This window comes from Platalea leucorodia (assembly GCF_965183815.1).
Source record: "Platalea leucorodia genome assembly, chromosome: 5".
Taxonomy (NCBI): domain Eukaryota; kingdom Metazoa; phylum Chordata; class Aves; order Pelecaniformes; family Threskiornithidae; genus Platalea; species Platalea leucorodia.
The window spans coordinates 84170255-84197121 of NC_138827.1; the positions used below are offsets into that span (position 1 = coordinate 84170255).

The 26867-nt window shown below is 65.8% G+C and overlaps 1 protein-coding gene across 1 annotated transcript; it reads right to left on the reverse strand.

The window, feature by feature from the left end:
- ASIC4 (acid sensing ion channel subunit family member 4) lies at positions 1-26867 on the reverse strand. Its single transcript, XM_082312552.1, has 10 exons — positions 26219-26867; positions 3240-3384; positions 2941-3068; positions 2690-2849; positions 2189-2245; positions 1938-2091; positions 1442-1533; positions 1042-1121; positions 596-700; positions 1-323 (listed from the first exon to the last, which is right to left on the reverse strand). Exons 1-10 carry the CDS (start codon positions 26792-26794, stop codon positions 204-206), a joined length of 1617 nt encoding a protein of 538 aa, XP_082168678.1. The 5' UTR covers positions 26795-26867; the 3' UTR covers positions 1-203.

The window sequence follows — 26867 nt, forward strand, 5'->3', positions numbered from 1 at the left end:
AAAGGGCTGGGGGACCACTCCGGTGCCGGTGCCGAGGCAGCTCCGGCGGCATTGCCAGGGGGGCGAACGGCATGGCTGGTCCCAGCAGTGGGGTGGGGGAGGCAGGGGCCTGTGCCCACTGCGCCCAATGCTGCAGTCCCTCTCCATGTGGACGGTGGGGAGGGGGGTGGCAGGGGGCTGCCCCCCCCCAGTCCCGAGCTGGCCTAGCAGGCGAAGTCCTCGAAGACGCCCTGGTGAGGGTAGTGGTGGCGGTGGTGGTGGTTGGGCAGGATGCCCGCGTTGTAGGCACCCTCCACATGCCGGCCCAGCGTCTCGCAGGGGCTCTGCGGGGATGGCAGTCAGTGGGGTGGGTGCAGACCCCATGCACCCTGTCCCCCACCCACCCACCCAGCATAGCCTGTCCCCAGGAGACCCCCCAGAGGCACCCAGCTCCCTGCCACCCCAGGGCTGCCCCAGCTCTGCAGCCTGAGGTCACCAAACGCGGAGCCGTGCTGTCCCTCACTCTTGGGACAATGTCCCTTCCTCCTGGGGCGGGGGTGGACGCTGCCCAGGCCCTGTCCTCGCAGCCCCCTGGCAGCCCCTGCCCGCGGGGTACCTGGTCCTTGAGCTCCTCCAGTCCCAGCGTGGCAATGCTGCCCGAGGGCTTCTTCAGGGGTGGTTTGGAGCGGCGCAGGACCCGGCTCACCCTGTCCCGGATCACCTGGGTGCAGATGGAGGGGGTTAGCACCCCGCGTGTGGGCACCCCGGCCTGCATGGACCGGCCTCCTGCTCCCCTGCCTGCCCAGGGGACGCGGGGCTGACAGTGGGGACAGCACCTCTGCCTGCCACCCTCCTTGTCCTCAGGTCACCGAGTGATGCTGGGGAACCCGCCCTCCTCCCACTGCCTCCTGCTGGGAGTTCCCCGATTTGGGGGCTGTAGGTAGCCCTCTGGGGTGGCCACACACAGTACCCCCTCCCTGGGGAGCCCAGCCCCTGCTCTGCACCTCTTCTGCAACGGCCCCGCTCCCACTGCCGAGCCACAGCCCCGAGGCCTCAGCGCACCTCATAGACATAGTCCAAGATCTCCAGGATGGTGAGGATGCTGGCACCGATGAACAGGCCCATCTGTCCCCCGATGTCCCCTGGGGAGGAGGAGGAGGGGGAGATGGTCACCGGGAGCTGCTGTGCAGCCCACTGGGAGCCCAGGGTGGGCCAGCGGGGCTGCGGGCAGTGCCAGGGCTGCCGGACAGAGGGGGACAGCACGGTCACTGGAGCAGGGGCGGCAGGACGGAAGGAGCAGGGGACATGTGGCACAGGGGACGGCCAGCAGCATGCCACCCTTCAGCCAGGCTGTGGCCAGCTCCCGCCCCATGTGGTCCCTCCCCAGCCAGCCCTATACCCTCCTGGGCTGGGACCCAGAGCTCCGCGCCTCGGGGTCCCAGGGGAAGGTGGGGGCAGTCACCGAGAAGACCAGCAAGGTCGTAGGCTTTCTTCTGCTCAATGGCCTCGTAGTTGAGCGCCTCAAAGAATATGTCCAGCACCAGGAAGTTCTCCCTGTGGGGACACCACAGTGCTCAGCAAGGAGGGATGGTCACTGGCCCTCCCACCCCCACTGCCCCCCAAACCTCGTGACCCTGTCCCCTAGCCCCCCAGCTCCCAGATGCTCCCAGGGCCCCGGTGAGTTATTCAGGCTGGTGGGGTGGGGACATGGAAGGGGCATGTCCCAGGTCGGGAGGGACTGTGAGGTGGGGAGATGCTGGCAGGAGGGCTGGGAGGACACGGATGGGTCGGGGAGATGCTCTAGTCGCAGCCACCCCTGAGTAGAGGATGCTGCAGGTACCGCACGTGCCAGGACCCGCTCCCCTCACACTGCCAGGAGTGGTGTGGGGGTCCCCCAGGTCCCCAGTGTCCCCAGCCCCCTGCCCACCCCCCGGCACACCCCAGCACTGCTGGCTCACCGGATGTAGGTCTCGTTCTTGTTGTACTTGCGGGCGAGGTAGCGCGCCGAGCCCTTGTTGGGGATGCGCACCATGGAGATCTCCTTGCCATAGCGTGTCAGGTTGCACGGCGTGGGGCAGCTGCAGCGCTCCTGGCTGTCCTCCACCGCTGCGTCTGGGGGCACGCACCCGTTGGCATGGCTGCACCCCCCTGGCCCCCTCCCCGGGGGCACCCGGCCGGCCATCAGCCACCCGCCCACCGCCGCACCTACCCAGCGTGTGGTCGGCACACTCGATGTACACGTTGGGGGAGCAGATGGACTCGTTGCCTGCGGAGAAGCAGCTGGTTGGCTGGGAGGGTGGGAGTCTGGCCCGCTTCTGCCCCCTGCCCTCGACTTGCTCCCCTCAAGGCAGTGGGACAGGGGTGGCCCCTGGGTGCAGAGGGGATGGGGACGGGTGGCTCTTGGGTGCACGTTGGCTGGGGCAGGGGTGGCCCCTGGGTGTAAGGCAGGCAGGGAAGGGGCTGACTGGAGGTGTAAGGAGGGTAGGACAGGGGCTGACCCAGCGTGCAGAGAGGATCGGTGGTTCCTGGGTGCAGAAGGATGGGGCCGGAGGGACTCTCAAGTGGAGAAAGATGTGGTGGGAGGGACACTTGAGTGCAGAGGAACGGGGCAGGGGTGATCTTTGGGTGCAGGCTGTAGGGGGCCGGGGCAGCTCCGGGCGGGACCATCGGGGCAGCGGGGTGCCCCCACGCCGTCATGCCCACCCCTCACCTGGCATGTGGACCATGCGGCAGTGGCAGCTCTGCACCACAGCCTCCTTCTCGCACTGCAGGCGGCAGGCGGCGATGCTGTAGGTGTCGTAGCCGGGCAGCGTCTGCTCCCCCTGCACGCTGGCCCGGCAGTTCCCCCACGGCTGCGGCAGGTAGGTGAGCTGCCGGGGGGAGAGGGGCATCGCTGCAGGGCTGTGCCAGGCTGCGTGCCTGCGGGCACCTCCCCAGGGGCTGTGGGGCATCCTGCCTTACCCGCTGCTCCTGGCAGGACACGAAGGTCTGGAAACCAGGCGAGACACCGAAGCCCAGCTGATGGATGTAGGGCGGCTCGTCCTGGCTGTGGATCTGGACCCGGATGCCAGCTTCAAATGACGTCTCGTCTGCAGGGGAAGGACAGAGGGGCTGCACGCCTGCACCCACCCAGCACCTGCACCCTGGGGCCCACCACCCCTCCAGTGCCCTGCTTGCCCCATAGCCCCCCCAGGGTGCCCTGCTTGCCCAGCAGCCCTCCCTCCTCACCCGTGCCCTGCCCGCGCCACGGCCCCACTCACTGGTCTCTCTCCAGATAGGCAGGTACTCTTCCTGCTGGATGTCCAGCATGATCTCCAGCCCGTTGCCCATGCCGCCCTGGCGGGTCACTCGTGGGTTCCTCCGGTCCCCGTTGAAGGTGTAGCACTTACCATAGCGTGTGTAGACCTGGGGATGGAGAAAGCAGGGGGGATGAGGGAGCAGTCAGGGATCTGGCAGGGTGTTCTGCAAGCTGAATGACGTCCAGGGACCCCTTTCCAATCCCATGGAGGTGCATGACCCTTGCAAGGGCTCATCTAAGCCTTCCCCCGCCCCCCACTGCCACCCCTCTGCCCTTGCTGGAGGGGGATGAAGCATCACTGCCAGCACCCATGGGGCAGCCCAGCTGTCCTGCCCCTGCCAGGAGGGGACTCACGGGAGCAAAGTGCTGGGGGCCGCAGCGCTCTCCCTGAAAGCGGCACTCCACCAGCATGTCCTCAATCTGGTGGCCCAGGCGATGGAAGAAGCTCTGCATGGTGCGCTCGGAGCGGCGGGGCGGCAAGAAGCGCGAGTAGTTGGCGAGACGCGTCAGCCACGCGCGCCGGTCCTCCCCCAGCACGGCCAGCATCTCAGGCACCAGTGAGCGGTTCTCCTGGGCCAGCCCCAGCCACTGCCCCACCGAGTAGAGGTCGGGCTTGGTGAGGCGCAGGAAGCGTGCCCGGTTGGGGTTGCAGAGGGTGACGGCCGGGAAGCGGAGCTGGGGGGCCCAGGCGAGGCGTGCCCGGGTGTGCACGGGGCGTGAGAGCAGGTGGTGCAGGCGGTCGGTGGCGCCGGTGGCCAGCAGCCCGGCAGAGGCCAGGAAGGCCAGGCTCCAGAGCAGGCGGCGCAGGCGGGACTGCGGCCGGGTGCACATGTAGTGCAGCCCGGGGATCCTGGTGGCTCGCAGGACGCCGACGGTGAGCTGGGCAGCGCTGCCATCCTGAGCCGCTGCCAGGGCTTCCCTGTCCTGGCAGCAGGCAAGGGGCAGTGGCATGGCTGCAGGCAGGGTGGCTCCTCTGGAAAGTGGGGTGCAGGCTGCCCCTGAGGCTGCCTGGGGTCCCCTGTCCCCTCCAGGCAGCTCTCCCTCCCGGGAGGCTTTTGCTCCGCACCTTCCTGGAGACGAACGTGGCAAGCGCCTTCCCGAGCTTCTCCGGTGACGGGCGAGGGGAGGGAGAGGAGGGGGCTGTTGCAAACACACGCCTTCCCCCAACCTCCATTCGGGAATGGAAAATTCCTCCCCGAGCCGGGCTGGGACGGGGGTGTGTGTTGCGTTACCCCAGGCAGGGTAAACTAGCAGCACTCAGTGCCCCAGGATGGTGGGCACCCGTGTCTGGACAGTGGTGCCCTGTCCCAGCTACGCTGTGTGAGCCCTGTGCCTAGGGATGCTGCACCCCGGCTCGTCCCCGTTGTCCCCTGCCCTGGCACTGCAGCCCCCCTGGATCCCTGCGTGGACCCCCAGAGGCCCCAGCCGTGGCTGCTCTGGGGCTGGGGGCCCTGCCCCACAGAGGCAGGACAGTGCCAGGCCTGGGGGGCCATCACCTCCTGCCAGCGCTGCTTGGCACCACATGGGTACCTTAGTCCCCAATGCTGTACCCTGGTATCTCCCACCCTGGAGCTGGGGACCCCAGTGGATTTGGGCTCTGTGGGGTGTGTGAAGCAGAGCCGTGGGGCAGGAGAAGTAGAGCCGTGGGGCGGGAGGCTGCGTGGGAGCCCACCTGAGCCTGGCGGGCGCTTTGAAGTGACGGCGAGGCTGTGATCAGAGCACGGCGGTGGGGGGGTGCCTCTGCAGCAGGCTGTCAGCGCGGCTGGCAGGGCCCGACAGCCTGTCAGGGTGCCTTCAAAGCTCAGCACCGCGCTCCCCGGCAGCCTCTCATCTCCCGCTGCCGCCACTCCCAGGCACCCGCCTTCGGCACCAGCCCTGCCGAGGAGCGGGCTGGCCCTGGGAGGGGTCCCGTAGCCTCTGCAACCCCAGGACGAGCCAGCGCTGCCGTGCCCCCTGTGAAGGGCAGCATCCCTGCTGCCCCATGGCAGCCAGGCAGGAGGAGGGCAGCAGTGAAAGGGGGGACTGGAAAGAGGGGAGCTCCTGCTCGCCTCAGCAGTGACTCCCAGCACCATCCACGCTGCCAGCCTTGCCGCCTGAGCACGGCGTGACTCTGCAGCCGTCCCGGGGACCCGGCCGGGATCCAGGCTGACAGGCGCAGGAGGATGGCCGGCAGGTCAGGAGCAGGGTTTGGCCTCAGGGAACGGGAGAGGCACCAAGGTGGGTGAGCAGAGGCAGCACCGCCGGTGCCAGGGGCGGCAGGGCGCTTCCCTCCCACCCCGCCTCCATCGCCCGCCCAGCCCCGGGGCACGCAGGGTGCCAGCCCCGGCCCCGCCTGCCGGCAGGCGCCGGGCGGGCGGCCGTTGCGCGGCGGGTGCGCGGCCCGGCGGGGCCGGGCTCCGGCAGGGGGCAGCAGGGCCCCGCGTTCCGGCCGCCCGCGCCGCGCAGCGCCGGCCCCGCCGGCCGCCTTCCCGGCCGCCTTCCCGCCCGCCCCGGCGCCCCTTCGGCCGGCCCGGCCCGGCGCGGCGGCGGGGAGCGGGCGGCCCCCCGGCACGGTGCGCCCCGGGGAAGGGCGGCCGCCATCCCGCCCGCCGCGGGGTGCCTGCGCTGCTGCTTGCTTCGCTGGAGGAGCAAGGGCTCTTGCGGGGTCACGGTGCTTCCCCCGGGGCAGAGCTCAGCTCGCTGGGGACGTGAAGGCAAGGCTGGGGAGCAGCCCTGGCCGCCCACATGGCCCCACGCCCCAGAGCTGGCACCGGGCCTGGCACCGTCCCCGCCACGGCACAACGCCGGTGTGGGCAGGGGCACCGCCGCGGGCTCCCAGCTCCCCGCACCCTCGGGACCAGCCCAGTGGGTCACCCCACCCCGAGCTCTCCCCTCCAGCCTGCGTGTCCCTGCGCCATCCCCGGGACACGGCTGGGCCCCCCTGCCACCGTGCCGGCGCGTCTGCGTGGGGCTGCTCGAGCTGGCTCGGCTCCTTGCTGAGATTTATTGTGGCTCCAAGAGCCGGAGGCTGCCAGCCTGATACCATCAGCCCCTTGCACACCAGGGCAGCTTTTATATTAGTTTTCTTTAAACGGAGGATGAGCTTCCCAGGCTGGAGGAAATGTCATTTCTCTGAACGCTTCCATCTCATGTCGGTTCAGACATCTCCAGGCAGCATCGCAATCACCCTGGAGCCAGGCGAGGGATGGGGATGGGATGCAGAGGCTGGGGCACGTGGGGACAAACGGCTCGGGGACAGGGACCAGTGTTGGGCAGGACTGGAGGAGAAGGTCCAGCGGTGATGGTGGCCTTGTCCCCCGTCCCCTGCAGCCCCAGGCAGGCGGGCACGGCTCCAGGGGCGCATGGGGAGGGCAGGGGTGCCCGTGGCGCCCAGCTGAGTTACTCACTTGTCGGCTGCCAGGGTGCCGAGGCCAGCTGTGAAATTGTGCTGGCGAGAGCACAGCACAGTCCTGAAGGGCTTTGCCTTTCCAACATGACAAACCCAATTAGATAACAGGGAGCGCGTGAGGAGGAGGAGGAGGAGGAAGGGCGGAGGAGAGCATGCCTGCATCAGGAACATGATTTTTCTCCCTGCAGCTGACCCAGAAAAGTGCCTTGCAGAGCTGGAGCGCATGTGTCCAGCTGGGGACAGTGCCTGGGGCACCCTGCTCCGCTCGCCAGGCACCCATAGGTGCTGCAGCCTTGGGGCTGGGGTGGCAGGATTCCCACACCACGTGCTGGTCTCCCCGCTCAGCCACTGCACGCTGGCATCCCCGCGCCATGCTCACGTGCAGGGGAGACCCCATTAGGGAGGTAATTTCTCGACATGATTCCTCATTTCCCTGCTCTCTGCCGTGGAGACACGCTGACCTTGACAGAAATAGCTGCTTGTGCCTCGGTAGGCGGATCCCAGCCAGAGATCGCCGGGGGCCCTGGCATCCTCCTCCCCACCCCGCACAACTCTGGGGCCCCCCCAAGTCCCCTCCACCCCCCTGGGGCTTGCCATTCTGTCCCCCTGCTGCGGGGAGCCCCATGGGAGCAAGGTTCTGGCCCCCAGCATCCTCACCTCCGCTCATGCCAGCCCACCTGTAAGCACTGGGGGCACGAGGACCAGCCCCATGCACTCCCGGTCCCCCATCCCCGCCTCTGCCAGCCCACTGTGCCAGCCTCCGGCTGATCCCAGCTCACGCAGGTATTTCCGCGGCTTACACGACTCCCCACGGTATTTAGCCTCTGGAAGACGACGTTAAACATTGCAAGCAGCGACAAATCCTGATTGCTCCGAGGAGACAAGAGGCCGCACTAAGCTTCCAGCCAAATGTTTGCATGCAAGGGAAACGAGCTGCGGCACGTGCAGCGCTGGTGGGTCCTGCTCCTGCACGCCCGGGACACCCAGCCCTGCTCCCACGTCCCCGCTGGGACATGCAGCTGGCAGGCAGGCCCTGGGCACGGGCACACCATGCGGGAGCGAGCATCCCAGCATAGACACCACTGAGAGCAGTCATCACTGGGGTGTGATGGGGATGGGGACAGGGATGGGAAGACACCAGCATGCTGCCCACCCTGGGCTTGGTGTGGGTGCCAGTCCAGGGGTAACCTTGAGGGTGATCTCCAGGTACCCCAGCCCAGAGAGCAAATCAGCATGGGCAGGGCTGTGGTGTAAAGGAAAGCAACCTCCAAAACTGGAAATGCTGCTTCCTGAGTGAGTGCAGGCAGCTGGAGGCACAGGGATGCCCCTGGCCAGGAGACAGGGCGCAGGAGCTGGGGCCAAACTGGGATGACACTGGCAGAGCTGGGACGATAGCATGCCCATGCATGCTGCCCCCCGCTCTGCTCCTGCCCCCCGCCTGGCTCTGCCGGAGCCCCCCGCCGCATCCCCAGCAGCCCGCTCCCCCCGCGCGGTGCGGCCAGGCCCCGCCTGGGTGCCTTGGGAGGGAAGCCGCAGCGCTGATGCCAGCATTGCAACTGCCCGGGATATGAGATCCGCTTGGATTCAGCAATTTCAACTCATTTCAAGCCCGATTCTGCAGCAATTTTCTGAGCCAGTGGGATGTTTTCACCTCTGCAAACGTCCCCTCTCACGCACGGTCGCACCATTTCCCTTCCCTGCTCCCAGGAGGGATTGGGGAACAGTGCCAGTTTGGCTCAACCCCAGCTCCAGCAGCGGCACAACCATCCCCCACACTGGCAGCCCCTCGGCACAGCCGCCCGCCCCACGCAGAGCTGCTGGGATCGCTCCAGCGGGATGCAGCCCTGCTCGTGGGGGCTAGGGCTGAGCAGGGCTGCAAAGGGCCAAGCTCTGGAGCATCCTCCGCGGCACCCCAACCCACTTCCCCCGGAGAAGAGAGAGCAGTGGGGTGGCAGCGGGGCCGGGGGATGCTGCAGGCACGTCCCGGAGGGGCCGGGACTCCTCCTGCTACGGCAGATGTGCCTCTCTCTGTGCCACAGGCCAGCCCGTGCCAGCTGAGCCCCCTTGGCCAGGCCTGAGCCAGCAGCGGAGACGTGGGCGCGTGGGGCTGGCAGAGCCCCTCTCGTGCCAAGCAGGCTCGCTGCCGGAATACCAAGTGTTCAGCTGTGCCGTGGGCTGCACTGCCAGCCGGGCAGAGTGGCAGGAGGCACCCGAGCCCCAGCACCAGGCACGGTGAGCACGACACCGCCGGGCTGCCGCACTGGGGCCAGCGTGCAGTGCCGTGTCCCCGGGAGCGGGCAGGATCCAGACCAGGGCTCCCTGCTCCTGGCAGGTTGGGAGCACAGGGATGCAATGCGTGGCAGAGGAATGCACGGCATGCACGGGCCAGGACACTTTCCCAGTGCATCTGCCCCAGTGCTGCCAGTGACATCAGTAAGGCAGGGGGACATTGGCACCACCCTGCTTTCAGGAGCAGCATCTGTGACAGCACACCCAAACTCGTGTGCCAGGGAAGGAGCTCTCCCTGCAAGCCCTCACCTCAGGAGTCCTGCACCGGCCAAGCCGGGAGCCAGAGGGGGCTGTACCACCGGTGCCAGACAGAGCCAGGGTGGCTGTGACACGGAGGTGAGGGGCTGGGGACCCCAGGTCCTCACCTCTTGGCCCTGCTGCGCAGGCATGGCAGCCCACAGCTGCCTCCGATAGCAAAACAAGTCCCATCGTAAAGTTGTGCTTTCCCCTCCCACTGCTCTTGGGGGGAATTCGTCCCAGAATCTCACTCAGCTCCTCATTTCCAACCTAAATTTATTCACGGCCAGTTTGTACCATTTATTCTCGTGCCAGCATTGTCCCTTAGCTTAAATAGCTCTCTTCCCTCCCTTGTGTTTACTCCCTTGATGTATTTATAAACAGCAATCCCATCCCCTCGCAGCCTCCAGCCTGCCAGCCCGCACGTGCCAATCGCTCTTGGTTTCCTCTCTTGATTCAGGCTCTGCTCGCCTGCGCAGCCCGGCTCGGCATCTGCTCCAGCTCCCCGGCAGCTTCCTCAGCCCCGGCTGCCCAGGGCTCGCACACTGCTCTGCTGAGGTCCCTGGCCCATGCAGAGGCGTGACTCTGCTCTCTCCATCCCACAGCAGCCGTGGGTCAGCATCCCACCCAGGTTGGGACCGCTGCCCCGTCCGGGGCTAACCTGCTCCCTGCAGATCTCCTGGCAGCTTGTGGTTTCATAAGGTTTGCTTGCACTAAGCACTTTAAAGCATCCACCAAAAGGGTCACCTGGGCAGGTGAAGGAACCAACACCAAGGGAATTGCAGAAGATGAAGCGCCGGGGCTGCTGGCGGAGGGGGAAGGCATGCTGCAGCACAGGGAAGGGGTGCAGAGAGGCAGGGGAGCGGGAGCTGGGGAAGCCCACTTCACCCTGCCAGCAGCCGGCATGCCTCTCCGAGATGCTGAGCGTGCTGCCTACCTACTCTAGTAGCACGAGGGTCAGGTGCTGGGGTTGCAGGAGGTTTCTGCCCCATGTTTCTGCCTCCTGCAACCCCTGGGAGGGAGATGGGGAAAGCTGTGGGGCAGAGTCAGGAGGAGCTCAGGATCCCCAGGGGAAAGGTGCACCAAAGCTGCACCCCCAAACACGCCAGAGCGAGCTCACTGAGCTGCTAAGATGCTCCCTGGCCCGCATTTGGACTGTGCTGAGCGGCAATCCTGCCATTGCTCAGTGCACCCCTCCGGCACTCTCCAGCCGGCTTCCCATCCCTAGACACCCCCACGCCGAGCACGCTGCCCCCGGGCACGCAGCACAGTATGCTACGGATAAGCACTGGGATGGGCTGCAGCCCAGCCTTGCTGCTGCAAACCCAACAAAACATGCACACACAGACAGAGCAATAATTACGGTTTTGGGTAGCGGGCTCCTCTTGGCAGCTGGAGGAGACCCAGCGCCATGCACGGTGCTGTGCAGACACAGCTGTGCCACTTGGCCCCAGGACCAGGGAAGGATTCCCCAGCCCTGTGGTTTCAAGCAGAGATGTAGCACTAAGCCCACCCATCCTGCAGGCTGGAGAAAGCAGGGAACATCAAGGATACCCGAAAGTGGGGTACGCAGGGTCCCCGGGGCTCCTTTGGAAGCTCAGGCAGCCTCTGCTCTCTGGCTGCTGTCACCCCGCAGGGACCCCAGCCCTGCAGGTACAGCAGCGCCTCTGCATGATGCTGGTTGGATGCTGGTGGCTTTTGGCTGAGAGATGGCACCAGATCCCGGGTGCCACCGGCCCTGCCTCGCTCCCCTTCGTGTGCTGGGGCGCTGCGGGGAGGCAGCGCGCAGCACCGCAGTCCCCGCTGCTCTCCAGGCAGAGCTCTCCAGGCAGCACCGTCCCTGGGGACCGCTTCCCTTTGAAAGCACCAGTGCAGGGAGTGCTGCGCTGCCCGTCCCCAAAGGGTTAACAAGCAATTTCCTTTGCTGACAGCTCAGAGACCGTTCACTATCGACTGCGGGAGAATAAGAGGGGAGAAGCAGCGAGATAAAAAGGCAGCAGAGCTGGCACCGCCTGCTTAATCCCAGCGTTTAATCTGCTGGGGCAGCGCAGGCAGCCTTATCTCGCCGTCCTTCTGCTGCTCCATCTCATTACTGCTCCCACGGCTGCGCGGGCTGCGCCGCCAGGAGATGTAAGAGCTGAGCTGGGGAGCGTTGGCCTGGGGCAGCGGCTGCTGCCAGCCCGCCTCGCTCGGCAGCCTCCGCCAGGCCCGCTGCGCCGGCGGGCACACGCCAGCACCCCACGCCTGGCACGCACATGTCCCCCCCGCTTCCCAGCCGGAGCGGGGCGGCTGCACGGGGACACACACGCAGCCCCCCCACAGGGCTGTACACACAGACTGCAACCATCGAGCGTGTGCTGTCTCACACATGGCACTGCTCACGCCTGGCGCCATCACACAGCCGCGGGGACACACTGCCAGTGTCACACACACATTTCCTGGTCTTTGCCCCCGCACACGTGCTCTGGTGGTCCAGCCTGTGCGATGCCCATGCCCCCATGGGTGGATGGAGGACGCAGGGCTCCGTGGGACGGTGCACGTAGGACACAGCAGGGCCGGGACAGCAGGCAGGGCAATGCCACCTCGCCCTGCATGTCACCCTCCCTCCATCCTCACCCACCCAGGTGCTCCCCTGCCGGGTGCCAGACCAGCTCTGCTGTCTGCTCGTCCCACTGGCCACGCCATGGCCAATGTCGCTGGGTCACCCCTGGCCTGGCCCTGGCAGCTCCCGCAGCCGCAGGGCCGGGGCAGGCAGGAGGGGGGCTGCCTCCCGGGAGCCGGCAGGTGCCGGCACAGACACGGTCCCTCCAGCCACGGCATTTATCTGTAAATCCGCAGCACTGACACGGTGCAGATGAAGCCTCAGTGCTAGCCAGGTTGTCACAGGGGTTATCCTGCTGCCTACAGATGGGTTTACACTGATAAGATTTATTGTCACCCTGGCTGAGGTGCTGCCAGTGCTTTACTGCCTGCTCCTCTTGCAAGGCTGTGCTGCCTGCCTGGGGGTGCTGTGAGAGCCAAGAGCAGTACCTCGCCGAGTGGCAGCCGGCAGAGCGGATCCCTGGATGGGAGGAGAGCCGGGCACGTCCCTCTGCTCCCCGCGGCCAGGGCTGATGGGTCCCCTGCTCACCTGTCCCAGGGTGCCTCACCCATCCTCTCACCATCGCAGCGGGGTGCGGTGGGATGCTGGTCCCTGAGCCGGATCAGGCTGAGCAGAGCACACATCTGTGCTGCCAGAGTTTTGCTGACAGTGCTGGCAGCGCGGCTCCTGTCACAGCTCGGCGGCTTCACAGCTCTCCTACACGGTGCGGGACTCGCGGGGCTGCTGGGACGGCCATGCGTGGAGCCACCGCAGGCAGCATGGCCAGGCAGAGAGCAGGGGGAAGCCCCCAACCTGCAGCCTGACCCCAGCACTGCACAGGAGCCGGCAGGGCGGCTGTGGGAGCTGGGGCCTCGTGCACGCCCTGCCCCAGGGTGACTGGGGTGGACAGGAATACCCCAAAAAGGGGAATTTGGCCCCAAGGCACCCTGCTCTGTCCTGGCCCCTCACCCACGCCCTGCTGCCTGCCCCCCTGCCACGCTCCCCAGCACTGATTTCCCTGGGGCTGGCGGGGATTGCCCTGAGCCACCTGGTGCAGCCAGGCAGGGCCTGAACCAGGCTAAATCCCTGAGCAGCGGGAGGGGGAGCTGCCTGCCAGCATCTCCCCCCCATCCCCAAAGTCACCGCATAAGCCCTGCACAGCTCCCCCACGGCCCTGCTCCATCCCAGCTCCTGCCTCTTCCCCTTCTCCCCTCCAGCCGCTGAGCCCCCGACAATGCTGGGGGCTCCACTCTCTCCGCCAACACGAATTTGACCCCAGCATGTCAGAACCCAAGGAAACAACACGCAAACAAACAGCCCGAGCCCCGGCTGCACCCTCCTCCCCAGGGCCAGCTCGGGGGGCCGCGGGGGCCGGGGGGCTGGTCGGGGTGATGGTGTAACCTGCCAACACATCGGGGAGCCCGAGTGAAGTGGGGTGATCACAGGCCAGCAGGAAAGGGCTCGTTAATAGCTGAGCCCTTTTAGTAGAGATTAGGGAGCTGCGCGGCTTTGATCTTTGATTGCCAATTTGCATCTTGAAGGCGCTGGGACCTCATCCAGCCTCTGTGCAACCCTTTGTGGTTATCTCGTGGCTAATGGATTTGTTCTTAATGCTGGAGCGTGCAGGCTAAAGGCTGATTAAACCCTCTCTGCGGCGCTAAATCAATGGAACAAACATGATAGGGGCTGGCTTTCCCCAGCCCGTGTGCTCCCGAGCGGAGGGGCTGATCGACAGAGCCCCTGCGCCCCAGCACTGGCGAGGGCTCCCTCCTTGGGGCTGCCGGGCAGGGGAGGAGGCATAGGCACCAGTGGGCAGGGACAACGCCATGGCCCCTATCCCTGTATCCCTGTGTCCTTGTACCCCTGTATCCCTGTATCCCCGTATCCCCATCCTCTGCTTGCCTTGCAGGCAGCAATGGGCTGGGGGGAGCTCAGGACTCCCGGGGTGCCTGCCCCTCCTGGATGCTTGGGCCACATTGTCCTCGTGCTGGTCCTCAGCATCTGCAGGAGCACCCCAGTCCCCCCTGGCTCCTCCCAGCTCCTGGGGCTTGCTCTGGGAGCAGGGACATGTCCTGGCAGGGATGGGATGGGACAACCTGCCCCTACAGCTGGGGGACTCCTTCTCATGCCCCCTTTGCCTCCCCCACACTGGGGAGCAGCACTGGCAGCTCCCATCTCCTCTGCCCTTCAGACCGTCTCCCCTTCCCCCTGCTTGGAGCCAGTACCACATTCCCAGGACCATGTGCTGCCTGCAGCAGCCCATACACCACGTGCTGTGAGCAGCAGTATCAGTACACACTTTCCATAATGCCCGTGGTCTCCACTGCATGCCCAGCTTCAGGAAAATGCAATTCCCACTGTGTCTGCAGGCAGCATTAGCAGAGGGGACAAGCTGCACCCTGCCCACAGATGCCCCAGGAACAACTGGCCTCCCGTCCTACCCGCTGCCTGGACTGGGGGCCTGGGGATGGGAGCTGAGCCCCTGAGACGAGCAGGACTAAGGTTTTGGGGACTAGGAGCTGTGCGGATGAGGGTTGTGTGGCTGCGAGCTGGGAGGAGACCGGCTGAGAGCATTTTGCACCCTTTGCTTTTTGGAGGGCTCATGGCGTCACCCCGGATGCTGCCAGAGCAGAGCTGCCTACAGGTCTGGTGGCATTTGAGTGACAGGACCCACGAGCAGGGACCCTGCTCCAGGGCCTGAGCTGCCTGTGCCGGAGGATGAGACGCAAGCTGCAACGCAGCGAAGCTCAGACCAGTGCCGTGCTGGGAACCAGTCCGTGGGGAGGAGGTGCTGGGAGTAGCCCCGCTGGCCCTGGGCTGTGCCTGTGCCAGGCTCGGCCTCAGCGAGCGGCGGCTGCAGCGGAGGCAGCCAAGCTGCTGCATGGTATGGAGCCGGAGGGATTACACACCGAGATTCCCATCTGCAAACCTCGCTATTGAATCATCTCCCCTCCGCCAATATTTGCCGAGTGCGGGAGATAAAGTGGCTACAAAAGTCATCGGTGCTGGCATTTCAATCTGCCCGGGCGGGCGGATCTGCCCCATCCCCTCCATGTCACCCCAGTGTCCCCAGCTATCCCTGCCCAGCCCTGCCTGCACCATGCAGCCCCCTCCCTCTCTTGCTCCAGGCTGCCTGTGCAGTCTGTGCAGCAGTCCCTGTGCAGGTGAGGCAGGACACGATGCCGAGATACAGCTCCTGGAGGAGAAGCCCAGAGAGTTATCAGACCAGGGAGTTAATTAAGGTCATGTCAGGTGATAAGGAAACAGGATGTCAGAGCGGCCGCAGCGCAGGGGGGCCAGAGCCAGAAAAACTCCCTCTGAAAATCAACTCCACCGAGACGTGATCAGCCAGGCGCCCGGGGACGGAGCGGCTGTCACAGCCGCACGTGCAGGGGCTCCGAGGACGGCACCGCGCACGTTGGACCCATGTCCAGTATGGGATGGGATGGAGACTGAGATAGGATGGGGATCGGTTGGGGATTGAGATGGGATGGGGATGGGATGGGATAGGGATGGGATGGGATGGAGCTGGGCAGGGCTGCCATGCACTGTGCCTGGGCAGGGAGAGCCAGCTGAGCAGCCCTGGTTATCCACTCCTGTCCTTGTGCAGGAGCAATGCGCCCCGGTGCGACCGGCGCTGTGCCGGCAGGGCAGGAATCGCTGTGAACCTCTGCCCGTAATTAGCACATGTAATTGCAGACACTCTCTGATTAGCAGGACCTCAGAGCCGGGCACGCCAGGCTGCTTGACAGCGCTCGCGCTGCTCCTGCCTCGGTCTGTTCGCCTCCCCGCTCGGTGACGGCTTCGCCGCCCGGGCTGGGCAGTGCCACGGGGCTGGGAGAGCAGGGCTGGCCTGGCATGGCACAGCGTGGTGCACAGTGGGGTGGTGGGAGCAGGCTGGGGACCCAGGGGACATGCGTAGGGGAGACACTGCCAGTGCAAACCCATCTCTCCTGTGCGAGCAGCTGCAGCACCCAGCACCTGCCTGTCCGGGACATAATTAATACTTGCATCAATCTCGGCAGGATTTGCATAGTGCCCTTGGTCCTGCGCTGCCCGGGAAGGCGGGCGGCTCTGTGCCCTTCCCGGGGGCAGCAGCAGCAGATGCTGTGCTGGCCATGCCTCCTCCGTGGGGGTCACAGCTCCAGCATGGCCCCCCACTTGCCCCCATGTGCACCCCATCCCTCCTCACCTCCCTGCCCCTCACAGTGGGGATGCCCGCAGGCCCTCGCCCTGCCCTGCTCCAGCCGCCAGAGCATTGAAGACAGATGGAGATGCTTCCCTCTGCCGCGCAGTCCCTCCCTCCCTCCTCGGGGTGTGAAAAATTGCGGGGATGGCAGCTCAGGAGTGAAGGGCACAGCAGGGTTTGGAGGGCAAAGGGGGGTGGCCGATCTGCAAACACCGTCCTGCAGTGTGCCCACCTCTGCATGTCCAGGATGGGGTACGAGGTCCATGGGCAGCATCCACGGCCGGTGCCTGCTGTCCGGGGGCACCCAGCTCCCTCCTGCCCCTGCCCTGCTCCCCTGGTCCAGGTGAGCACCCCCAGCCCATCCCCGGAGGGGTCCCCCACGCTGAGCCCCGGCCCGGGCAGGAAAGAGCCTGGGGTGGTGGCAGGGACACCAGGGTGCAGGCAGGGACACGGGTACCACCCGCAGCCCTCCCTTTGCCACCCTGTGGGTGCAGGTGCAGGTGGCGGAGGGACGGGACAGCACGGGGATGTGCAGGGTGCCACGGCCCCCCAGGGATGACAGACTAGTGAGAGATCCCCTCGCCGTGGCTGCTGACACCACTGACAGCTGCTCCTGGCCCTGTGACACCGGGGTGGCCACGATGCTCTGGGCACAGCCAGGGTACAGCCGGATACGGGAGGAGACATGGGCACGGCTCCTGCCCCCAGGGCTGCCCACCAGCCCTCCACAGCCACTGTCACCTATGTGCCTCATCCGTGCCTGACCACAGCACCCACAGCACCTGCAGCATCTGCAGCACCGGCAGCACTTGCATCACCCACAGTACCTGCAGCATCCGCTGCCCAGCCCACCGCAGGGCACGGCGGACACGGCCACTAATTGTGCCTGTGACCGGGGCGGGGGCCGCAGCCTGATTGCAGCTGCCCAGACGAGCGCGGTCAGCTCAATCAGAGCCACGTAGCCCTCCAGTGCGTCGGGCACCGGGAATTAAACTGCTAATGAGCTGCTGGCTGGAGGGCCGGCAGTTAGTGATTAATCAGGGGCTCTGCTCTGATGAGGCGTGTGCCTCCTCTCCTTGCACATCCCAGGGGCTGGCGGCCAGCAGCGGGCCAGTGGGTGCCCCCAGCCCCTGCTCCCTGCCTGCCCAGCCACCGTGGCAGAGGCCAGCCCGGCTCTCCAGCCCAGCTGAGCTCCCCGACAGAGAGGGGTCCCCAACCCCCGTGCCACTGGGTCACAGCACCCACAGGTCCTTCCAGCTACTCTGGCTTCCCTGCCTCCCTCCCTCCATCCTCCTGTGCTCGCCTTCCCGGCGCTGCAATCAGGAGGGAACCTTTTGTTCTGCTGGAAGAAAACCTGTTGAGCTTAGCCGGCGCTTAACGGCCGTTCAGGTGCAAAGCGCGCTCCGGCTTGCATCTGCGCGCGGAGAGGGGCACGGCAAGCTGGGGGTGCCTCCGCCAGGGTGGCTGGGAAGGACCTGCCATGCAGGCAGCGATGTCTCCTGGGGACAGGGCAGCCGTATGCGGGAGCTCTGAGTCCCAGTGGGTCGGGGTGCAGGTCCAGCCCCCCCACCCCAGACCAGCCGCACAGTGCCATGTGCCCCAGCTCAGCGGCGGGGCCGTCCTCACCTCCCGCGTGCTGCCGGCACGGCGATGCAGCGGTGGGCGGACAGGGCCGCAGCACCCTGCCTGCAACTGCTGCTGGCGCAGCACACCGGGGCACGGCTCAGAGCACAGAGGGAAGGTTTTGCAGTGTAAGCAGGGGACAGCCACCCGCAGAACAGCACGGGGAGCTGCAGGGAGGCTGCTCAAGCACAAGCCTGACTCTGCTCCCCTGCTGTGAAGCCCTGGCTGCCTTTCCTCCCCTTCACAGCCCTTGCAGAGTTAGGATGTGGCAGAGGTGCTGGCACCCTCCTGCCCTCGCACCCTGGCTGTGGTGCAGCCCATGCAGGGAATGTGCCCTGGGGACGAGCTCGCCGCCTCCTCCCCGGCTGCGTGTCAGGGCAGCGCCTGGGAGAGCAGACCAGTGACTGGCAAGGAGCAGGTTAGAGAGATGCATGTTCTCCCCTATTGCACAATTAATCATAAGAAGTTTTTCCTCCTTTCGTGCATGAAACAAAATTTGGCAGGGCGCTCTGACCACAGGGACTCGCTGCCTGCTCTCCAGTAAAAACCCAGCCACATCTGGCAAAGAAATAACCTCAGAGCATCCCTGTGTGCACAGGCGGGGAGAGGCACTGCCAGGCCAGGCAGGAAAACCCAGCGGGGCTTGGTCCGCAGCCTCCCGTGCAGCAAAAGCACCTTCAGCCATATGCTCCTGATGTTTGCCTCCCCCCCCCCCCCCCAGCCCCCAGCACGCACATGGCCATGCTGCTCTGCCGGCACCATCGTCCCTGCCCGCAGGCCCTGTTATTCCAGTCCTGGACATACAAATGCCCAGGCAGGGGCATCCACCCCCTGCCAGCCCCCTGGGTGCTGGCAGCAGCCCTGGCATCCCCTGCCTGGCCTCTCCTCCCGCCCCTGGCTGCCTCCCCCTGCCCGCTCCATCCCCCAGCCTGGCCGGCGCAAGCCCAAGCCTCCCCAGCAGCGTTCCAGCTATTTGTTATTGGAAAAAGGGGGAAATACGGTTTTCGACAATTATTGTTTTTTCCACCTGACTGGCTGCAAACTTGCTAATTTTTTTCTTTAATGTGTGAACAGTGTCGACGGCAGCTGCATGTGAAATGACTCGACGCCCTATCTGCGGGTCCCTGGCTGGCTTTCAGCGCTCGCACCGCAAACATTGCCTTCTATAAATAAAGGCCTATATCTCATCAATGGCAGAACAGCAGAGCTTTATATAGTCGTCTTACATAAAACCGTCTCTCTTTATGGGCTTCAAACCATTTGCGTCACTTAGTGCAGTTCCGTAAACCTCCTGCTCCAGGCGCTCCCCCGCGGAGGGAGACCCGGCACGGCTGCCCCGTGCCCCACGCCGCCGGCGGGGAGCCCGGGGTCCCCGCGCCGCCCGGGGCTGCCCCATCCCCCCCGCAGGGCCAGGTGGCAGCTGTGTCCTCGTCCCCCGCCCCGCCGCCTTGGCACGCGCCTCCCTCCAGCCCGCCTGGCCTTGGCACCGAGTGCCGGCACGGCAGCCGGCACTGCCAGGCACCCCGGCACTGGGGGATGGCTGGCTGCAGGCCAGTGTCACACACCCTGTCCTTGTCACCCTCCCTGTCCCTGCTGCGAGTCCTGGGGCAGCACAGGCAGGGATGCTGGGAGGTGCCACTCCATCCTCCATCATGTGGGAATCAGGGACCCAAAAGCGCGGAGTGACCGGGGATGTGGTGCCAGGCTGGGGGGACTGGCCAGCTCCCAGCAGATCTGGCCCTGACATGCAGGGGACACGAGCCCGGCCGGTGGCTTTCCACCCCACTGCCCAGTGAGTGCCTGGTGCGGGGGATGCTGGCGGCTGCCCCCACGGCCACAGGGCACAGGTCCCAGTCCCAGCCTGCACACAGGCTCTTGTGGTCCCTGGGGCCCCCCAGCTCCATATGGCAGAGCCTGCCCCTCCGGCTCGCCGCAGGCGCCCGCGTGCACGCACCAATGGGTCGTGGGGGGGCCAGGACTCGTGCCGGGGCTGCAGCAATGCCTGCCTGCAGGGAGGCAGCCGGCACCCTGGCTGGCAGCGCACGAGTTGGGGGGGCAGAGCTGCAGAGATCGTGGTGACAAGCCTTCGTTTACCCCCGTGCCACCCCACGGCTACCCCAGGTGGGTAGGTGGCCCGAGCCGGAGGGACACAAGGAGCCAACAGCATCGCGGCACTGGGACCCGCGGTGCACTCTGCCCCGTGGCTGCCCCCAGTTCTGCCCGGCTGTGGGACCCCTGCCACGGGTGACACTGGCACCAAGGACAGGGTCACGGCAATGCCCTGCCAGCCACAGTGCCACATGGCATCCAACCATGCTGCTGGCACAGGGCACCTGCACCCCAGTCAGCCCTGCCCCATGCCCAGAGCCCCCATGCCCAGCCAGCCACAATGCACCCCACGAACACCCCCCACCCCCAGCCAGTCACCCTGCACCCCATCAGCCCCACAGCCCTGTGTCCCCACTGCCCCATGGCCCCACAGCCCTGCAGCCCCATGCACCAGCAAGCACCCACTCCCAGGGCCAAGCCCCCATGGGTGCCCTGGCCCCATCCTTCCCACAGCTGCCCGAGGCGCCCACCCCACTCTGCAGCCAGCAACGCTGGGGGGGCACTGCTCCACAGACCCCCACGGGTGCCCTGGTCCCGGGGGATGGCAGTGCTCCCGATCCACCCAGCCCAGCGTGTGGGATCGGCCTCATGGCACGTCCCATGTCCCTGGGGAGCCACACCAGGCGCGGGCGTCCTGGCCGCTGGCTCCCCCCTGTATCGGAGACAGGCTTATTAAGTGTGTGATATTAAATTACCCAGATAAGAGCGTAAGAGCTTTTAAAGTCAATTCATTAAATATAATTATGAAGAGAGCTTTTTTATGCTCACAGTGATCCGATCTCAATCAGGGAGACGGTGGGAAAGCCGCCGGCTCCTCCAGCATCTCCGCTCCCCCGCCGCGTCGCCTCCACACCCCCCTGCTCCCCACCTCGGCCCCCACCCATGGGGAGCCAGCACCCATGGCTACGGCCCTCCCTGCCCACCCCGCTGCGCCGGCACCCACTCGCCGGTGTCGCTGCTGGTGCCGGTGCCACCCCCCTCGAATGGGGGTGGCATGGGGTCTGCCTAGCAAAGGGGTGGGAGAGGGGAGGCGATGGGGGCGAGGTGTAAGGGCTGGTGGGGTTGAGGAGGAGGACAGCGGGGTATGGAGATGTTCTGGGGCAAGAGCCAGGGGGTCTGGGGAGCTGAGCACGGGCTCTTCCCAGCCACGGGCCCACTTCCCCGCAGGATCCGACCCCCTCCCTGTCCCCTGCAGAGCAGCCTCCTTAGGGACCTAATGATGCATCCCTGCTCCCCAGGCAGGCAGGGTGCGCGCTTCCCTCCACTCCCACATTCATTAATGGCGCTTTGTGACCAATTAATACATGCCAGCCAGGCGGAGGCTGCCCTGACCCCCGGCCGGACCCTCCACGTGCAGCCCAGGTGGCCCCACACCAGCCCTTTGCCCTGTGCACCCCCAGCCACAGCCCGGGGTGCAGCTGCATGTGGGGCTGAGCTTGTCTTTCCTGGGGGAAACCACCGGGGAGAGGGGGTCCCACAGACGCCTCAGGAGCCCCATGCTCCTCACACCTCCCCAGCCATCCAAAAGACAGCCGGATTGCCAGGACACCCAGTGTCCCCTTGCCACGCTGCCCCGAGACCCACCGTGCTGAGGGGCTTTGTGGTAACACCCCTAAATTCAGCCAGTCCCTCACTGTCCCACCTCGGTACCCCAAATCCTCATCACCCCCATATCCACCCATGTGCTGCTGCAGCCCAGGCACCATGGGGCGAGGAGCAACAGCCCGGCTGGCTGGGAGCGGGGTGGGCTCCGGGCTGGGGTCCCCACGCAAGGCTCTGGCGGGGGCTGGTGGGAGCAGCTACCCGCTGCTGGGAGCTGCTGGACTGACATTTATTTTTAGACGTGAATTGTATAAATTAGCATTTCTCCGTGGATTAAGCAGCAGGAATTGTGTAAAATTAAATGGCAACGAATTGCATTGAAGTCCCCCGTTTTCTGGCACAAACAGTGCCTCGAGCCGTGCCCGGGCAGCTCATGTGTAACAGCACCGGAGCTGCTGCTGCCGCCGCTCTGGACGGGAGCACGACCAACCCTCGGCATGTCTGCACCACCTGGCACACAGACCCGGGGGGACACAAGCACAGCGGCGGGGCTGCGAGGATGGGGGGCTCCGGATGGGCTGCAAGCCCCTGGGGAGGTGTCTCAGGCACTGGGCTGGGGATGCAGGACATGGATCTGGTGAGCAGAGAGCACAGTGACCCAGATGGGCACGGCTGGGCAGCTCACAGGCATGGGATTGGCGAGGGATGCTCCAGGCTGTCCTGGACGCCAACACTGCCAGCCTCAGCCCAGTCAGCCCCTGCCATGGGCAGCAGGACACCCACCACAGCCACAGCCATGCCACCCTCCAGCGGGGATGACACTGCGTTGGGACCCTTACGGCACTGCCTGGCGCCAAGCCTCTCTGTGCCCTGGCCAGGGCAGGTCCTGCAGTGCCTGGAGCCCAGTGAGCGGCTGAGGGGTACCCGGCGAGCCCCCTGCGCCCCAGGGCACGCTCAGCACTGCACAGGGGGAGAGGGAAACAGGGTGGGCGAACACCGGGGGCTGAGCAGGCATCAGGTGGGGCAGGGCAGGCGAGGAGCAACGAGTCCAGCTCTTTTACCCAGAGTAAAAATAGGCTGAAAATGTGACATTTATTAAGTACAGTTCTGGCAGAAAGGTCAGAGAGAGTCCCCGCGTCGGGAGCGGCACGGGTTGCAGGGGGGATGGAGGCAGAGCCTTGCTGGGAGGAGGCAGGGGCAACAGCCTGCTGCCTCCAGCCAGGATTTCTTGGGGTGCATGTGGGGTGCAGCCAAGGATGCTCCCCCTGTCTCGGCTTCCCCCCCACCAGGGTCTGCATGGGGTGCCGGGGAGATCCCCTGCACCACCCACGTCCAGGGCAGGCGGGAGACCCTGCCTGAAGAGCCGGGGCCGGTGCCAGCTCTGAGAGGCGCTGCCAGCTCTCAGCAACCTCCCCGCTCCCCTCCAGCCTCCAGCCCTGGCAGGACTGGCTTCGGCAGCCACAGATCAGAAACAAAAGGCTTTTGACAGGGGATGTGGTTTTGAAAAAGGCACCGGGCTCCCGCCCGGCCATGAGCGGAGCCTCCTGCGGCAGTCACTGCCGGTGAGCAGGCGGGATGCTGCTGCCAGCCAGGGGGGACCATCTCCACACACCTCCTCCCGTGACCCCCAGACCCCTGCCCACCCCACCTGCCCATCCTCCCTGTCCCCAAAGCACCGCTCTCCCTTCCCACAGTGCCCCCCGCCCCCCCGACGTGGCCAGCACCAGCCTCAGGTTGTGGCCATACTGGGGTGCCAGGCACGGTGGCAAGGGCAGGCGCAAGCCACCTGCCATAGAAGAGCCCCAGCCCCGTGGGGATGCTTCCCAGCCTCCTGCTTAATGGCACGTAAAGAGCGCTATTGATTTCCCGCACCGGCACGGCACGCTTCGCGCCCTCAGCACCACAGCTGTGCTCACCCAGCCGGCAGGGCTCCGCACCCACCGCCCTCCCCAAGGCGCCGGGCAGCGTGCCGGTGGGCACCGGGCAGGGGCAGCCCAGCCCTGCACCCCCGAGCAGAGCAGGGATCGGGGGGCTGCAGAGCACGGCACAGCTTCGAGGGGTCGGAAGAGGCTTCGCCGGGGCTCCGGCACAGCCCTCCGGTAGCCGACGCAGGGGGCACATTTGTCAGCAGGGTTGCAGGGGAGCCTTGCTGCAGCTCAGGGCTGTCCCTGCCGCGTGGGGAGATTTACAGCCCAGCCGGGCTTTATTACATGGAAGATGCTTACGCTGGGGATTTTTTTCCCCCATAGTTTCTTAATTTGCTATCCCATAAAGAATGTGGATTTGTGACGTTAAATAGGAGAAGATCATTTACCACTCGCGGCTCTTACTTAAAGGATCCGCACGAGTTATTTATCGTGTGAGCACAGGCTGCAAGCGGCAGTGCGAGGGGACACGCTCCAGCCTCGGCGCTGCTCCTGCTCCCGAGCAGGCAGCTGGCCGGCAGCGGCCCCACGGCTTGGCCACCCTCGTGCTGTAAAACTTCCAGCCTCTGGATGAAGTCCACCTCGTGCCCAGAGGGAAGGAAGGACTCCTGCAAGCACGGCTGCAGGAAAAGCTCTTTTCCTTCTCCAGCATCCCTGGGGACGTGACCTCTGCTCCAGGGGCTGCTCATCAATGGCTGGGCGTCCTGGGACCCCAGGCCACTTGCCCCACTGCGATGTGCTGCAGTCTGGGAGCCCTCCATCACTGCTGGGACATGCTGTGACTCACGTATCCACCCACTGCAGCGGGGGTACAAGAGCTCTCCGAACATAAAGGCACACATGGGGCTCCAGGACTGGGACCGATGAAGCCTGGAGCTCCCCGCCGCATGACGACTGGGTGCAGGGCAGCCTGGGTGCCCCTGCGTCGGGGCCACAGCTGGGAGGTACGGGAGCGCCCAAGCCCACACATCACAGCTGGGACTCAACCTGCCTGCCAAGCAGCTTGCGCTGTGTTTGAATCGTTCCCAGGAGGAAGCACGAGGGACCGATTCGTCTCGGGGAATGGGAGTAGGAGGCTCCAGCTGCAAACGATGTGATGCCTCGAGAGGTCCCATTGCTGCCTGGCAAGGCTTTGGGACATGGTATGCGGCAGAGGGAGGTCACATCTGCCCCCATCCCTCCCCACACCCATGCCCTGCAGCCTCTGCTGCCCCAAGTTCACCCCTTTGCTCCAGGCAAGTGAGAGGTGATGGGGACACCCCTTTCTGCTGATGCCTCAAAGGCCAGGCTGGAGGGCTGAGCTGGGGACAGGGGGGTGGAGGCTGCAGCAGCCCTGGGCTGCCCTTCCTTGGGTCAGCGGCCGGGGGTCAGCTGGCACTAACCATCCTCATGACTGAAACCTGCTCCAGTGCACAGTGCTGGTACACCGGAGCCCAGCTGCCCGGGCATCCCCAGGGCAGACCCGTAGGCAGCTGAGGCAGGCAGGCCAGCTGGTCCTGTGCAGCCACCCACTGAGGAACCAGGTCTCGATGACTGTCCTGGCAGTCACCCTCCGCTGCCACGCAACACGGCGCACGCCACACACCGTGTCCACGCTGCGGGAAGCCTGTACCCAGCTCCATCCGCCTGAGCTCTGCCCTGCCAGCCTCGCAGCGCGGCTCAGCACACGCCAAATCCCATTGCCATGCCGTGCTGCTGCCCGGCACAGCACTGGGCTCGCTGCCTCCACCGCAAGCCAAAGCTGTGCAGGATCCCCCAGAAGGACCCCGGGGCTGGAGCCAGCGTGGCCGAGCCACGTGCAGGACTGTCCGGCACCAGAGCTCCCTGCTCCCAGCCCCGCTGAACCGCACTTCTCCCCAGCAAACTCAGGCAGCCGGCGTAGAGCAGGCACAGAGCCCAGCAAAACCCCATGAGGAGTGGGGCTGCTCTCCCGCTGCCCCCTGCTCCTTCCCAATCCACTGCAGTGCCCCACACCACCCCCACACACAGGGCAGGCCCCCCAAAACGGCGCTTTCCCAGGGACAGCATCACCCTGCGCAGCGAGCAGCTGTTGTACCGATGGGCATGAAGTGAAACAGGACATGCTGCATCAGCCATTTCCAGCCCCATGGAGCCTCGTCTCCCCCCCCCAGCATCCCGCACAGCCCGTGGCATCGCATCTCCCTCTCCGGCACGGAGCGGGCTCCGGCTGGCAGCACTGCTCCTGGGAGCGCAGCGAGCCAGCCGAGCAGTAGCCCCTGGCAGCCGTAGGAGAGCGGCGGCTCATTTCCAGAGTCATTACGGTCTGAAAAGGGTCCCATCAGGTATTCCGCCCGTTCAGCACATTTATTTTCCCAGACCACAGCGGGGATTTGTGATTCCAGGCTCAATATTAGCGAGAGCTGCATGCCGGCGGCGCCCGGCCGGGAGCTCGCTGCCTGGGTAGGCAGGGCGCTGCTGGGAAGAGGCCCTGCTCGCAAGCCCCGGGCAGCGAGCGGGCAGCCCCCCGCTCGCCTGGCCATAGCCATGCCTCGGGAGTGGCACCGCTCGGCATGTGTGTGCACACACGCGTATACAGTGCTGGCAGCCTCCGGGATTCACACGCATCCTAGCACCAATCCCCCCCAAACGCAGGAGTGCTCCCCTATGTGCAAAGGGGTCTCAGCCCCCCCCCCCCATCCACTCTCGCTGTGCAAAGCACCCTGCGACACAGCACATCAGCCCAGGGGGAAGGGCAGGCTGGAGCAGGTCTCTACACCACCGCTTTCCCCCTGCCCACTGCACACCCACCCCGGGGACCGCTGAGCCCCGCTCCCCCGCCCCAGCTCCTGCCTGCGAGCCCCTCTGGCACGGACCTGCCGGCAGCCCGGTCCTGCGGCGCAGAGCCCTACCGAGAGCTCCCACGGAGGATCCTCGCTCTCTCTCCATGTGAAAATTGGAGGGAAACTCAAACAGACAGAGATGCAAACTTCAGCAGCCGGAGTGAGCCAGGGAGCCCTGCTCCGGTGAGGTGCGGCAGGGCGGGTGCCCCCCGCGCCGGCAGGGGCCCCCGGGGAAGCTGAGCCAGGCGTGCACTCACCACAGTGAAATCGCGGGAGGAGCAGTTCTCGCCGCTGAAGTTGCAGCTCTTGAGCATGTCGTCAAGCTGGTGGCCGGTGCGGTTGACGATGTCGGCCATGTCGGGGTCAGGGTAGAGCAGGTCCGTGGCCTTGTGGCCATCCCGGTCCTTGGGGGGCAGCCCGGTCATGTTGGCCAAGTGGAAGATGTCAGCGTCGGTGAGTGCCGAGTGGCGATAGCGGTTGATGTTGCAGATGGTGATGGCGGGGAAGACCATCTCACGGATGGCCTCCTCGTCCAGGGCCATGACGTGGGGGTGCTCCAGGTAGAGCAGTGCTGACTTGGCTGCCTGGTAGAGGAAGAAGGCGAGCGAGGCCAGGAAGGCGAACGCCCAGAGGGTCTGGCGCACGCCCAGCCGCCCCGACCGGCAGATGTGTCCCAGGCCGTGCAGCGTGCTGGCGCTGGCGAAGGCGGCCAGGTCCCGGGAGCGGGGCCGGGCGGGCTCCTCAATCAGGCTCTCCTTATCCCCTTCTTCTTTCTCCTTCTGCTTCTCATCCTCCTCGGCAAATTTGATTTTACACACGATCTCAATCGGCATCTGCCCCGCGCGGCCCGCGTGCCCAGCCAGCGAGCTGCCCCCCGGCAGGGGCACCGGCCGAGAGCCCGGCCAG